Consider the following 12,967-nt stretch of genomic DNA (forward strand, 5'->3'; position numbering starts at 1 on the left):
GTCAGCAGTAAAGAAACTGACACTGCTACAAACTCCTAACATAGAAGCACCAAGTGGGATTTCCACCGCTGTAGCTTAAGTCAGCAACCACATGCAGATACTTACCAGTGTGCGCCTTCTGGAATGAGTCTGCACAACATACATTCCCTGATGAGGACCAGCTCCGTACGTAGGAAATAATGGCCGACGTGGGGGAAAGATTAGCGTATTTCCAAGCTATCTGATTTGTCCAAATATTAGAATCCCAAGATAAATTAAGCGCCCTCATGAGTCATGAAAATCCCTTTCTTGATTTGATAAAAATTAACATAATGGGTTATGGGGAGGGGAGCTGACATGAACATGCCCTGGTTTTGTCCAGGGCTGGCTTTGTCTGTGACATCAGCATTAAGGCAAGGCATAAAACAGGCAAACGGGCTCTTTGGCTCACAGAGTCCAATCATCGGAGGAAGGAAGCAGCATCGCACTCCAGAACTCCTGCTTGACATACAGTAAGTACTTTAGCATGTCTGTGTGCCAGCCACACACTCGCGGCTGAGGCGAAGGCATCGTGCTGAAAGCAGAGGGAGAGCAAAATAAGCCAGAGGTAAACTGGAAGGGGTTTGAACTGCACCTTATTTGAATCCACTGGTTTTTTCCCTCCACTCTTTGTTTGCTTGTGTGATGTGTTATCTTGGGAACGCAGCTAGGTGTTTTCATGCAGTGACCCTTGTGTGCTGTGGCCATGTGCTTGTTACCATGCTTGAAGTTTTTGGTGTGGGTTTTTCTGCACATGAATGTCTGTGTGCTATCCATCCATGTGAGCAGTGTTACACATTCAGCAAACAGTATTTCTCATAAACTGCTCTTTGCTGAAAGTACATGAAGTGTGCAAAGAAAGGCAAGTGTCTATACACAGTCAGAGCCTTTGAGCTTATATCCAAATGGCTTCTAATTCTGTTTTCCCATGACTGAACTATAACCGCTACTACAATGTTGTTTGCATGACAAAACAGGTATTTTCTGTCAATTCAGTTCAGAGCTTTAGAATTTTCAAAAGGCCTGCAAAGTAAAACTGACTTTGTCTGAGTCTGCAGCCGATGCTAAGAACTTCTTAAACAATCCCTCTCATCCCTTGTAGGTTGTACATGCTCAGTTAGCTCCTGGCTTCCAGGTGGTGGAAGAAAACAACACTGGACATGTTGGGCGTCTAGCCTGTTCATTGATACTCAGATAGTAACCTCATTGTTTAAGACCCATTTAACCTCTTGTAAAGCCCAATTGGAAAAAAAAGTGGGGAAGGCAGAAAAGAGTAAAATGATGTGTTCAGTTGGGATCGTACCATCACCCACAAGGGTGGTGATTGTGCATGAAATTATGCATCCGTGGCTGGGTGCACTCGGTTTTAAAAACTGTGCCCTATATGTCTTAGGTCACACCTGCTTCCTTCCCTGACCCGGTTTTTGCATGAAGTTCCCACTGCAGATTGAGCCAGCTCTGGAAAAGCAAAGTGGAGTCTCTTCTGTCTGTTGCATCAGCGGCAGAATTGCCAAATTCTGGACGTCCTGATGGCAGAATCTTTATTGCTAATGTAAAAAACCGTTTGATTTTCAGAGCCTGGTGGGGATTTTCAGGTCTCGCACTTTTCAGGGGGAAATGGCCTTTTGATTGAACTGAGCACTCTGCTCAAGCTTTAACAGCCACAGGTGGCATCACTGTCATTGAGAGGTCGATTATATGACACTTGAGCATCCCAGGAGCCGTAGGATCTAGAAATGGGCTGGGTGGCAATCCTGTTCTTCCACTGATACTCAGAGTTACCAGCTAAACATCTGCACGTTGACTGGTGTCCCCAGGCCATGTCCTGCAGCAGTGGGGTGTTGGACTGCCCAAAATCTGTCTTTGTACTGAATGGGGCAAAGGACAAATGCAGCAGAACCTGCAGCCAGATCCCACTCTCATTCCTAGTGCATCGGCTCCAGGGGCCGTCCTTTAAATGTCCAGACTCCACTTGAATGCTGAGGGCGATGCAGTGAGAGTGTGCCAGTTGCAAGGGGAAGCACTGGTGAGGAATTTTGACTCCCATGCCCGGTATGTTCGGCTGCATGATTGCCATCAATTTAAACGACAACGTAAGAAGCACGGTGTAAATTGTGCCATAGGGGGTGTGAAGAAGCCTCAGTGCTCAGAGTCCGTCTCTCCCAAGGTGCCAGAATGTATCTGTTATGAGTAGCCCAGAATTTCACATTTTAAAATGGAGTGCACACAGCGGCGGGTGCATAACTTCCTGTACAATTATCGCTGCATGCAGGAGAGAAACCCTGAGGACTAAAAAGGAGGCGATCAATGGTGATACAGCCCAGGGGAAAAGAGCAGATGTGGATGGACAGAAGGTTCTATAAAGATTAGCACATTTCCTTCCATTGGATATTTGCTGCTCTAAAGTTCAAACTTAGCAGCCTGCTGGCAGCACTATAACTGCAATCAGCTGGCCTTTCTGGTAAGAGATTGTCTAACAGAGTCACTTTGTTTCTACCTGGAGTCCCAGGGTGATTCCCGGCAAGGGGAAGGGCTATGTGACTGTCAGTGTAAATCATGCTGACAAATTGAAACCACACACCAGCTCGGTGGTGGGAGGCATGGGAGTAAATGCAAATCCAGCCTAGGGCTGCCATCCACTGATGGCTCTGCCAGTTACAGGTATGAGACTCAGGGCGTATGCGGCTCTGTCACGGGACTCATCCTGCTCTCCCAAAGGGGTGCTCCTGCATTTCATAGGAATTAATGGTTCGTGATTCAGAGAAACAAGGAGGTGGCAACTAAGGGCTAGTCTAAACTAGAAAATTAGCTCAACCGAGCTCACGTTGCCCAGGGCTGTGAAAAGTGCAGACCCTTCCGCGGGTAGTTAAGCTGACCTAAGTTCCTGTGTAGCCAGTGCTGGGTTGCTGAAACCATCAACCTAGCTACCACCTCTCAGGGAGGTGGATTAACTCCTGTCAGCATAGGGAGTGTCTACACCAAAGCGCTACAGCAGTGCAACAACTGTGCTGCTGTAGCATTTCAGATGCAGACAAGTCCTAAAGCACCTGACTTCCAGCCCTTCACTAAGGCACCTGAAACCCTTCTTAGGATGCCCACTAAGGGCCTGCTGACAGGGCCGGTGCAACCATTTAGATAACTTACGTCGGCACTGACATTTGAGGGGTGCCATTTTCTTCGGCAGCGACCGTGGCAGCCAGATCTTTAGCCGCCCTGGTCGCCGCCGGCATTTAGGCGGAGGGAGCTGGGGCAGGGGAGTGTGGGGAGGGCCGCCTGCAGCAAGTGTATGTGGGAAGCTGCAGGCGGCCCAGGAGGGGAACTCCCCGCCCCAGCTCACCCCTGCCCTGCCTCCTCCCCGAGCACACTGTGGCTGCTTCACTTCTCCCACCGCCCAGGATTGCAGGGCCAGAGAAGTGAAGCAGGCATGGCGTGCTCGGGGTACTCGTGCTCGGAGCAGGGGTGAGCTGGGTGGGGGCTGCCACAAGGGAGGCACCTCAGGGCGGAGGATGGGGAGCTGCCACAAGGGGGGCGCCTCAGGGCGGGGGGAGCTGCCACAAGGGGGGCGCCTCAGGGTGGGGGGGAGCTGCTGTGGGGGGGGGGGGCCTCAGGGCTGGGGTACGGAGCAGGGAGGGCGCAAGGTGGAAGTTTCGCCTAAGGCGCGAAACAGCCTTGCACTGGTCCTGCCTTCTGACATCCATGGATGGGCTGGGCCCCAGAGCTCCAGTGTCTGCAGTGTCAGACCCAGGGGTGCAGGAGGAGTCAGTCTGACAGTTGCCTTCGGTGTCACTGGGAACTTTCATTTTATTCTTTTATTATTATTACTATTTTTAACTGTGTGGCTCCTTCCCCATGCACAGCTATCAACAGGTAGCCATCCCCACCGAACACCTTAATGGCATAATCCAATTACATGGATTTCATAGCATAATTCAGAACAATAGTTTGCGGGTGTGCAGCCCCTCCCATCCTCCAAGGATCTCAGCCTGCTTAACAAACATTCATTAGGCCTCAGAACATGCTGTCGGGAAGTGTTGTTGTGCCTGTTTGACAGACAGGAAAGTGACGACTAAAGAGAGTCAGGGCCTGGCAAGGGTCAGTGATAGAACCAGAACCAGAAATCTACCAGTTCTGGGCCCCAGCACAATGGTCTCACCACTAACCCACCCAGCTTCAGGTTCTGCTCCCCTTAGTCATGCACGTAGGCTCACTGGGCCAGAGCTTGGATCCCCTACAGCTTCCCCTATATTTTTCTACCCATTGCTTCATTAAATGACAGCCTGCCTTTCCCCACCACTCCCCAGCCCGAGTTTCCTTTTTATTCACATCAATAAGAAATGGCTTCTAAAACACCCTCTCTGATGTGCTAGGGAAAGAATTCACAAGGTAGTAGGACTTGCCACTGAGACTGTAGGTTACAATGAACACTTATACTTGTGTGGACTCCTCACGCAGACAGATGACTTGGTCATTTATTTCCTAGGATGAAGACATCTATCTATTTCTGAACCACTTCAGTGTTTTAAGCAGGTCAATAACTTGGATAGAAAATAACAATGAACAGAAGTAACAGACCAGGAAGCTTTTCAAAGCAATTCTTTTCTTGCAATGTCTTATTGTCATTCACCAAGGACTATACAAAAAGGAAGAGCAATCAGAGCTGGTCAGGAATGGTTTTTACTCAGTGTTTGTCATCAGAACAATCTGATTTCTCAAAAACCAAAATTTATCATGCAAAAGGGTCAGTTTTGATTCATTTCTTGACTTGACTTTTTTTGAAAATGTTCAGAATGTTTCATTTTGGCATTTCTTGAAATGCCAAAGTTCTGATTCCTAAATAATTTTTCATTTCAAAATTTCAGCCAGCGATAGTTAAAAAATTAAGGGTCAAAACTGAAATAAAACATTTTGAAATGATCAAAATGAAACATTTTGATTGACCTAAACTGATTTTTCTTTTTTTTAATTTTCAGTTCAGGAAATTTTTGAGATTTTGACTTCTTATGCTGAGTCAGGATGGGAAAAAAATGTAAATATTGAAATACTTTTATGGAATGGGGAAAACATTTTGTTCTCACTTCCAATAACCGTGACCAGAGCGAGGGGCAGGAGTTCACCCCTTGCTCCTAGAGAGGAAGGTAGAAAAATAAACAGCAGAGGGGGGAGGGGGAAGATGACAGTAGTATTTTATTTATAGGCAAAGCACTTTGTTGGTGCTTCATAAATATTACAGGAGTTGGGTGGGTGAGGTTGTGGGGCCTGCAGTGTGCAGGAGGTCCGATTAGATGATCCTGATGGTTCCTTTTGGCCTTAAAGTCTATGAGCCTACACACATTGGGAATTGACAGTCAGCCTAGGACAGTATAGTGGCTGCGGTTGTTCCCTGACTTCAAGCTTTTCCAGGTAGCACATTAGGAGATGGACAGAGGGGGAGAGTTGTGCTATGATCCTTAAGATCTTGAGATGCCTCTAGCTGTACTCAGGTTGCAGGATCGAGGCCAGAGATGATGGGGGCTCAGAGAGCTTTTATGGTCCTTGGTGCCTTCAAAATATGTAGCTTTTGGTGCAGGGCTCAATCATCTCCAGGGCAGAGTATTCTCAAAACTCTGGGCCTAGGGCATTTACTCCTACCAACACCCCTGCTGGAGGGAGCAAATGCCATGGATCTCCCCAGAGGCCCCACTGCCAGGACTTCCAAAGCCAACAGCTATCAGCAGCTTTACGGATGGATGGGCAGCAGAAACGTATTAGCCCTGGCTGTGTTCCATCTCTGCCATGAGCAATGCAAATGGATGGGACAATGCTGGCCTGCCCACTGCACCCCCCCCCACTGCCTGCCTCTACCCCAGCCAGCTCCTTGGACCCATGTCACAAATGCAGTGACCAGCTCAAGGCATCGGTGCATGTGTCACTCTGGTGGTCGGGCTTGCAGCCCTTTCACTGCCCTTTTCTGCCCTATAGTGTTGCTGCTGCGCAAGCGCCCCCTTGTGGCCAGGGATGCCTCTGCAGTGTCTTGCCTCTAGCAGCCCCTTAAGCACTCCAGAGAGTCTTGTACCCAAAGCCGCCAGGTCTCAGGCCGCTGGCTCCTTTGCTTGCCCTCCTGCTCCTTCCTCCCTCTCAACCAGCCACACACCTATCACATCCTGCTGCCTCTTATATTAAATCACCTGCATCCGCTCAGGTGAGGCTCCTCTTGTACTCTGGCCTGGCTTAGCCTAGACTCCAGAACCCAGGCAAGCCGCCCTGTTACATACCCACAGAGGAGGAGGACTCACGTGTGCACCTGTGTGTGGTTTCACAGGTAAGTTTAGGTCTCAGGTTTAGTTGCAGCTCCAAAAAGGCAACTACTCACTCACTGCTTAGAGTGATGCCAACTCTCGAGATTGTTTATCCAGTTTTGGAATCCAGAAATCGCACGAGAGTCTTGGCTTTCATCAAAAATGGTTTTTCGCTCTGCTGGCTGAGGAGAAAAGCTTGAAAATAGAACCCAAGTGCACTGTAACAGCTCAGAAACCAGACTGGCAAATAAAAAGAAACTTTTTTTATAGATAGATAGATAGATAGATCATGATCTCATGATTTGGGGAGACCTGACTCATGACTTTGGAATGACTAAGGTGTGGTTGACAATGCTGATCATGCATCCCATTCCCACTGGTGCTGGTCAAAACACTTTCAGGGGAACCTTTTTTCCATTGAAAAATGCAGTTTTGTCAAAGTCCAGCTGTTTTGCGGGAATGTGTCAATTCTGACAACATATTGGATGCATAAAAACCATAATGAACTGTTTTGACTTTCTGGTTTTGTTTCAATAGTGTTGAAGTATTTCATTTTCATAGAGTCAAAACACAACGTTTTGAATCTCCTCATTTTGATTTGTTTAGTTTTGACTTTTATGGTAAACCATTCATTTTAATGTGCTTAAGATTGATGATTTAATAGTGTGTATTGTTTTGCCATTAACTAACCAAAACATTTTAATGGTTCCAAATTTAAAAAAAACGCATTTCTGTTTCCCCCACATTCCCAGGAACAGCTGTAATTCCTGTTATTCAGTGGGTGTCTCTCCGGAGAGTGGATTCATTTGCCCACCCCACCCCCACCCAAGATGACCATCTGATTAACTCTCCTGGCCTCTGTTTCTGCAGGCTGGACTCACACCTTGCTAATTTCCGGCATCAGCCACAAGCCTTGGGCGAGCTGAAGGGAATGAAACTGCTGGCTGCCTGCTTCATGTACCTGCTGCTCATCGGTCTGGCCCTGCCCAAAGCCGAATGCCGACTCCACGAGCGATCCATGGAAATCAGGAGTAAGTCCCTGGAACTGCAGCAGCCAGGCCAGCTCCTCAGCTGGCGCAGACTGGCGCAGAGCCACCCCAAATGGCTATGCTGTGCCCCCCCTCCCCCGTTATCTCTGCCCTCCCCTAGATAATTGGCTCCAGCACAGAAGAACCTAGGAGATCGGTGACGGTATCAGTGGGTGACATGGCAGGGTCAGTGTTTAATAGAGATGCTTCTCCTGTCTCTCACCCGTGGTAGCCTATGTTCAGAGCCTGGTTTAGTCACAGGGTGGAGAGTCTCCAAAGCGTCCAGGCGTTGAACAGGGTGTAATGCCGAGGTGCAGGAGCAGCACTGTGTGCGTATGAAGCCTGCCCGCAGGCAGAGCAGCTCAAGCCGCTCTGCCTCCCCCCTGTACCTCCCCGTGCACACTGACCGCAGCTGGGCATGGGCCTGGCATGGCAGAAGTGGGGTCCCCTTGCACACACGTACGCACGTGTGTAAGGACCTGTCCCAGCCTGACCCCAAACACGTGGAGTTGTTCAAATGCAGCAAAAGTTTTTGAAAAGGCCTCTGAGTTAAGGCTGTCACTGCTGGCCAGTGTGCGCTCGGGCCTGTGTAGTAGCGCCCTCTGCCGGTAAACGTGCAACATTACGGGTTACTACAAGGCTAGAAGGCTGCAGTGTGAGATGGCTGAGCTTTCTGTCCTTGTATTATCTAGGCTTTGTTCTTGTCCCTCCAATATCCCCCTCTTGCTCCCCATAGCTGCCCCCTCCTGCCTCTGCATTTTCCCTCTCATCTTCTGCAACCCAATCCATCCCCCACACCCAGCCACTCCGCTCTGGCTCAGTCCAGGAGCTGGACTTCAAAACCGTCCTTTAGAGGGACTTTAGACACTCTAAAACAATTCCTTACATCTTTTAACCCCCTTCCTCCCAACCACCCTGAGGGCCGTTCTCCCCAGCAAAGCCTACAAAGGGCCTGAAGATGGCGTTTCCTGGCCCAGCCTTGTTGCAGGTTCAATGAGCTAGGAAAAGGCTAAAGGAACGTTCCAGACAGCAGAACTTCAAAACTTGCAGTTTTTAATCAGCCTGTCCAGCAAATCTCTTCCTCCAACGTGTGTCACGGCAGCACCCAGTGGCACCCGACGCGATCAGGCCAGCTCTGTGCTAAGCGCCAGGCACAGCCCTTGCAGTAACAGCCCTTCCTTATAAAGTCATAGATTCATAGATTCTAGGACTGGAAGGGACCTCGAGAGGTCATTGAGTCCAGTCCCCTGCCCTCATGGCAGGACCAAATACTGTCTAGACCATCCCTGATAGACATTTATCTAACCTACTCTTAAATATCTCCAGAGATCGAGATTCCACAACCTCCCTAGGCAATTTATTCCAGTGTTTAACAACCCTGACAGTTAGGAACTTTTTTGTAGTGTCCAACCTAAATCTCCCTTGCTGCAGTTTAAGCCCATTGCTTCTTGTTCTATCATTAGAAGGGAAGGTACACAAGTTTTCTTCCTCCTCCTGATGACACCCTTTTAGATATCTGAAAACTGCTATCATGTCCCCTCTGTCTTCTCTTTTCCAAACTAAACAAACCCAATTCTTTCAGCCTTCTTTCATAGGTCATGTTCTCAAGACCTTTAATCATTCTTGTTGCTCTTCTCTGGACCCTCTCCAATTTCTCCACATCTTTCTTGAAATGTGCTGCCCAGATCTGGACACAATACTCCAGTTGAGACCTAACCAGTGCAGAGTAGAGCGGAAGAATGACTTCTCATGTCTTGCTCACAACACATCTCTTAATGCATCCCAGAATCACGTTTGCCTTTTTTGCAACAGCATCACACTGTTGATGCATATTTAGCTTGTGGTCCACTATAACCCCTAGATCCCTTTCTGCCGTACTCCTTCCTAGACAGTCTCTTCCCATTCTGTATGTGTGAAACTGATTATTCCTTCCTAAGTGGAGCACTTTGCATTTGTCTTAATTAAACTTCATCCGGCTTACCCCAGACCTGTTCTCCAATTTGTCCAGATCATTTTGAATTATGACCCTGTCCTCCAAAGCAGTTGCAGTCCTTCCCAGTTTGGTATCATCTGCAAACTTAATAAGCGTACTTTCTATGCCAACATCTAAGTTGTTGATGAAGATATTGAACAGAGCCGGTTCCAAAACAGACCCCTGCGAAACCCCACTTGTTATACCTTCCCAGCAGGATTGGGAACCATTAATAACTACTCTCTGAGTATGGTTATCCAGCCAGTTATGCACCCACCTTATAGTAGCCCCATCTAAATTGTATTTGCCTAGTTTATCAATAAGAATATCATGCGAGACCGTATCAAATGACTTACTAAAGTCTAGGTATACCACATCCACCACTTCTCCCTTATCCACAAAACTTGTTATCCTATCAAAGAAAGCTATCAAATTGGTTTGACACGATTTGTTCTTTACAAATCCATGCTGGCTATTCCCTATCACATTACCACCTTCCAAGTGCTTGCAGATGATTTCCTTAATTACTTGCTCCATTATCTTCACTGGCACAGAAGTTAAAACTTACTGGTCTGTAGTTTCCTGGGTTGTTTTTATTTCCCTTTTTATAGATGGGCACTATATTTGCCCTTTTCCAGTCTTCCGGATTCCCATGATTTTCCAAAGATAATAGCTAGAGGCTCAGATACCTCCTCTGTTAGCTCCTTGAGTGTTCTAGGATGCATGTCATCAGGCCCTGGTGACTTGCAGGCATCTAACTTTTCTAAGTGATTTTTAACTTGTTCTTTTTTTATTTTATCTTCTAAGAACAAGTTAAGAGTTTGCAATATAAACACACAAGACACAGGAGCGGTGACTTTCTCGAGGTCACAGGCAGGGTTAGAACCCAGCTCTCCTGACTCCCCAGCTCACCTGAATTAGCTTGGGCCAATGCAATTGCCTGGTGCTCTGGTGGTGGGGCAGCCTATAAACACACCATGCTGTCGGCATTCTCAGGATGACAGAGCCCCATGTGCTCATAGTCTGTAGTAGCACAAAAGCCCATGTTCTAACTGCCGCGAGGACACACAGGTCCCATGTCAGCAAGTGAGTCATTGCAGAGCAAGAGAATTAAGCACATGGGCCAGATCGTCAGCAGCTGTGAATCAGTGGAGCCCCACTGATTTCAAAGAATCTGCTCCTTCGTTCGCGTCACCCCAGAGGGGCCCTGATTGCTCTGCAGGGCTCAGGGTGCCTGCTATTGGTTTTTAGCTGTGGTTGTGAAAGGGGCTAGACAGCAGTCCCTGGAGAATCGAGTCCTGTGCTTCTCCATAGGCCCGGCACAACGGGAACCAGACAGGGGAAGAAAGTTGCACCCCATTCCCAGTGCCCTGAGTCACCCAGTCCCTCCTCTGTATGGCTACCCCCTTCCCTCCTTCATTATTGTGCAAAAGACATTGTCATTTTAGAATAAGCGAAGGCCACACCACCAGGTGGCTGTGACACGTGCTCAGGAGAATTAGTCCTCACCCTCACGTTCTAAATACTTCCTGGCCTTTGCCTTCTAGACCCTGATATCGACCCTTCCTGGTACACGGGGCGTGGGATCAGACCCGTGGGACGGTTTGGCCGGAGGAGAACTGTTGTGGAGAGCTCCCGGAAGTCGGGCTATGGACATAGGCAAGCTTGCTTCCCTCTAGAAGAAAGCAGTGAATCCATTCAAGATGAATGAAATGGCTAAGACAAAGAATGAATTTGAATGATGATAAGAAAAGACCCTTCTCCTCTCTTCCTTCCACATCCCAGCCTCTCTTCTAGGCAAATGAAAATGTTTGGTGTCATTTCAATGTACAATATCTTTGTGGTTATAAATGATAGAAACCAAAGAGCAGTTGATAACTCCAGTATTTTTGCAGACAATTTCCCTCTTGCCCGTTTTTTCTTTTTCTCTCCTCTGTTCCCCATTTGTCCTCCATCTCTGGCTTTTGCTCTCAAGCTAAGATGGTTTATGCTAGAAAATTGCTGGGGGCAAGAAATACAAATTCCCATGTTAATTATCTTCCTAGAACATGGGCTTTTTTATACAAACCAAAATAATAATAAAAAAAATTGAGAAACCAAGCCCAGCATGGGTCTGCTGTGACTTGAAACGAATCAGACTTGTCTCAACTCTGCTGGGCAGTAGGATCTTTAGAACCGAGTGGCGTCACTTTCCCCTGAGACTGCGTCTCTTTTCCTGAACAATTTCTCTTCCACACAATAAAGTCTTTTGATGTGATCACCGGGCAGAGGAGCCAGCTTTTTAGTCTGAATTCTGAATCCATCTGAAAGCAGGTGGAATATAACTGGTCCGACTCCCCTGACCAATGTATCATGCCAGCAGGAGTAATACGCTGGCGAATCAAGATGAACATTTCAGCAGGCCCCACACAGCTGGCGATTGTGCAGTCCAGATGGCAGACATCTTGCCATTGCACATCTGTGCAGTTGCACCCACCTCCTAGGACAACAAACACTTACTGCTCTGCTGAGGCCTGAGCTGGCGTCTCTAATTCCCAGCTCTGTTAGTCACTCTTTGCGGGCCACCCATGCCACTCTGCATGAGATTTGCCCATTAGTCAGGTCAGACCAGATGATCTAATGGTCCCTTCTGGTTTCAAGTTAGAAGATCCTGAACTAGGGTGACCAGACAGCAAGTGTGAACAATCGGGACGGGGTGAGGGGTAATAGAAGCCTATATAAGAAAAAGCCCCAAATATTGGGACTGTCCTTATAAAATCAGGACATCTGGTCACCCTGTGCTGAATCCATGTAGGCCTTACTTCCCACTTCCACCAAGGTGCCATGTACAATGTTCCTGCTCTCCTTTTAAACAATGCATGTCTGCTGCCCCACATTGAGCCGGCTGGGCTGAGCTCCCCGCTGCTATTCTGCCTTCTGCGGCTGTCAAGGTTCCTTTCCCACTCTGAACTTTAGGTACAAATGTGGGGACCTGCATGGACTCTTCTAAGCCTAATTATTAGCTCTGATCTGGTAACTCTGCCACCATCCAGAAATGTCAGTGTCTGAAGCACTTCTTGTCCCCCCCAAAACCTTCCCCTCCCTTGGCAGCCTTGAGAGGCTTCACCAATTCCCTGGTGAACACAGATCCAAACCCCTTGGATCTTAAAAGAAGGAGAAATTAACCATCCCCCCTCCTTTCCCCCACCAATCACTGGTGAGTCTGGATCCAATCCCCTTGGATCTTAAAACAAGAAAAAATCAATCAGCTTCTTAAAAAGAAAGCTTTTAATTAAAGAAGAAAGGTCAAAATTATCTCTGTAAAATCAGGATGGAAAATACTTTACAGGGTAATCAAATTCATATAGCCCAGTGGAACCCCCTCTAGTCTTAGGTTCAAAGTTACAGCAAACAGAGGTAAAATCCTCTCAAGTTGAGAAAACAGAAATAAAACTAATCTGCCTTGCCTGGCTGTTACTTACAATTTTGAAACATGAGAGACTGGTTTAGAAAGATTTGGAGAGCCTGGATAGACGTCTGGTCCCTCTTAGTCCCAATAGCGAACAACACCCAAAACAAAGAGCACACACAAAGACTTCCCTCCACCATGATTTGAAAGTATCTTGTCCCCTTATTGGTCCTCTGGTCAGGCATCAGCCAGGTTTACTGAGCTTCTTAACCCTTTACAGGTAAAA

General features: G+C 47.6%; 2 protein-coding genes across 3 annotated transcripts in view; both read left to right on the forward strand.

Annotated features, from left to right (window-relative positions):
- Positions 1–12,967, forward strand: part of LOC127030066 (maestro heat-like repeat-containing protein family member 7) — a 67,967-nt gene that overhangs the window by 23,639 nt on the left and 31,361 nt on the right. The window lies entirely within an intron of this gene.
- Positions 451–11,388, forward strand: PRLH (prolactin releasing hormone). Of its 2 annotated transcripts, none has more exons than XM_050916603.1 (3): positions 451–491; positions 7,164–7,324; positions 10,841–11,388. In XM_050916603.1, exons 2-3 carry the CDS (start codon positions 7,225–7,227, stop codon positions 11,002–11,004), a joined length of 264 nt encoding a protein of 87 aa, XP_050772560.1. In that variant the 5' UTR covers positions 451–491; positions 7,164–7,224; the 3' UTR covers positions 11,005–11,388. The 2 variants fall into 2 exon arrangements, with proteins under 2 accessions (XP_050772560.1, XP_050772559.1); XM_050916602.1 differs by lacking the exon at positions 451–491 and adding an exon at positions 511–586.

Source organism: Gopherus flavomarginatus, chromosome 10 (genome assembly GCF_025201925.1).
Source record: "Gopherus flavomarginatus isolate rGopFla2 chromosome 10, rGopFla2.mat.asm, whole genome shotgun sequence".
NCBI lineage: Eukaryota > Metazoa > Chordata > Testudines > Testudinidae > Gopherus > Gopherus flavomarginatus.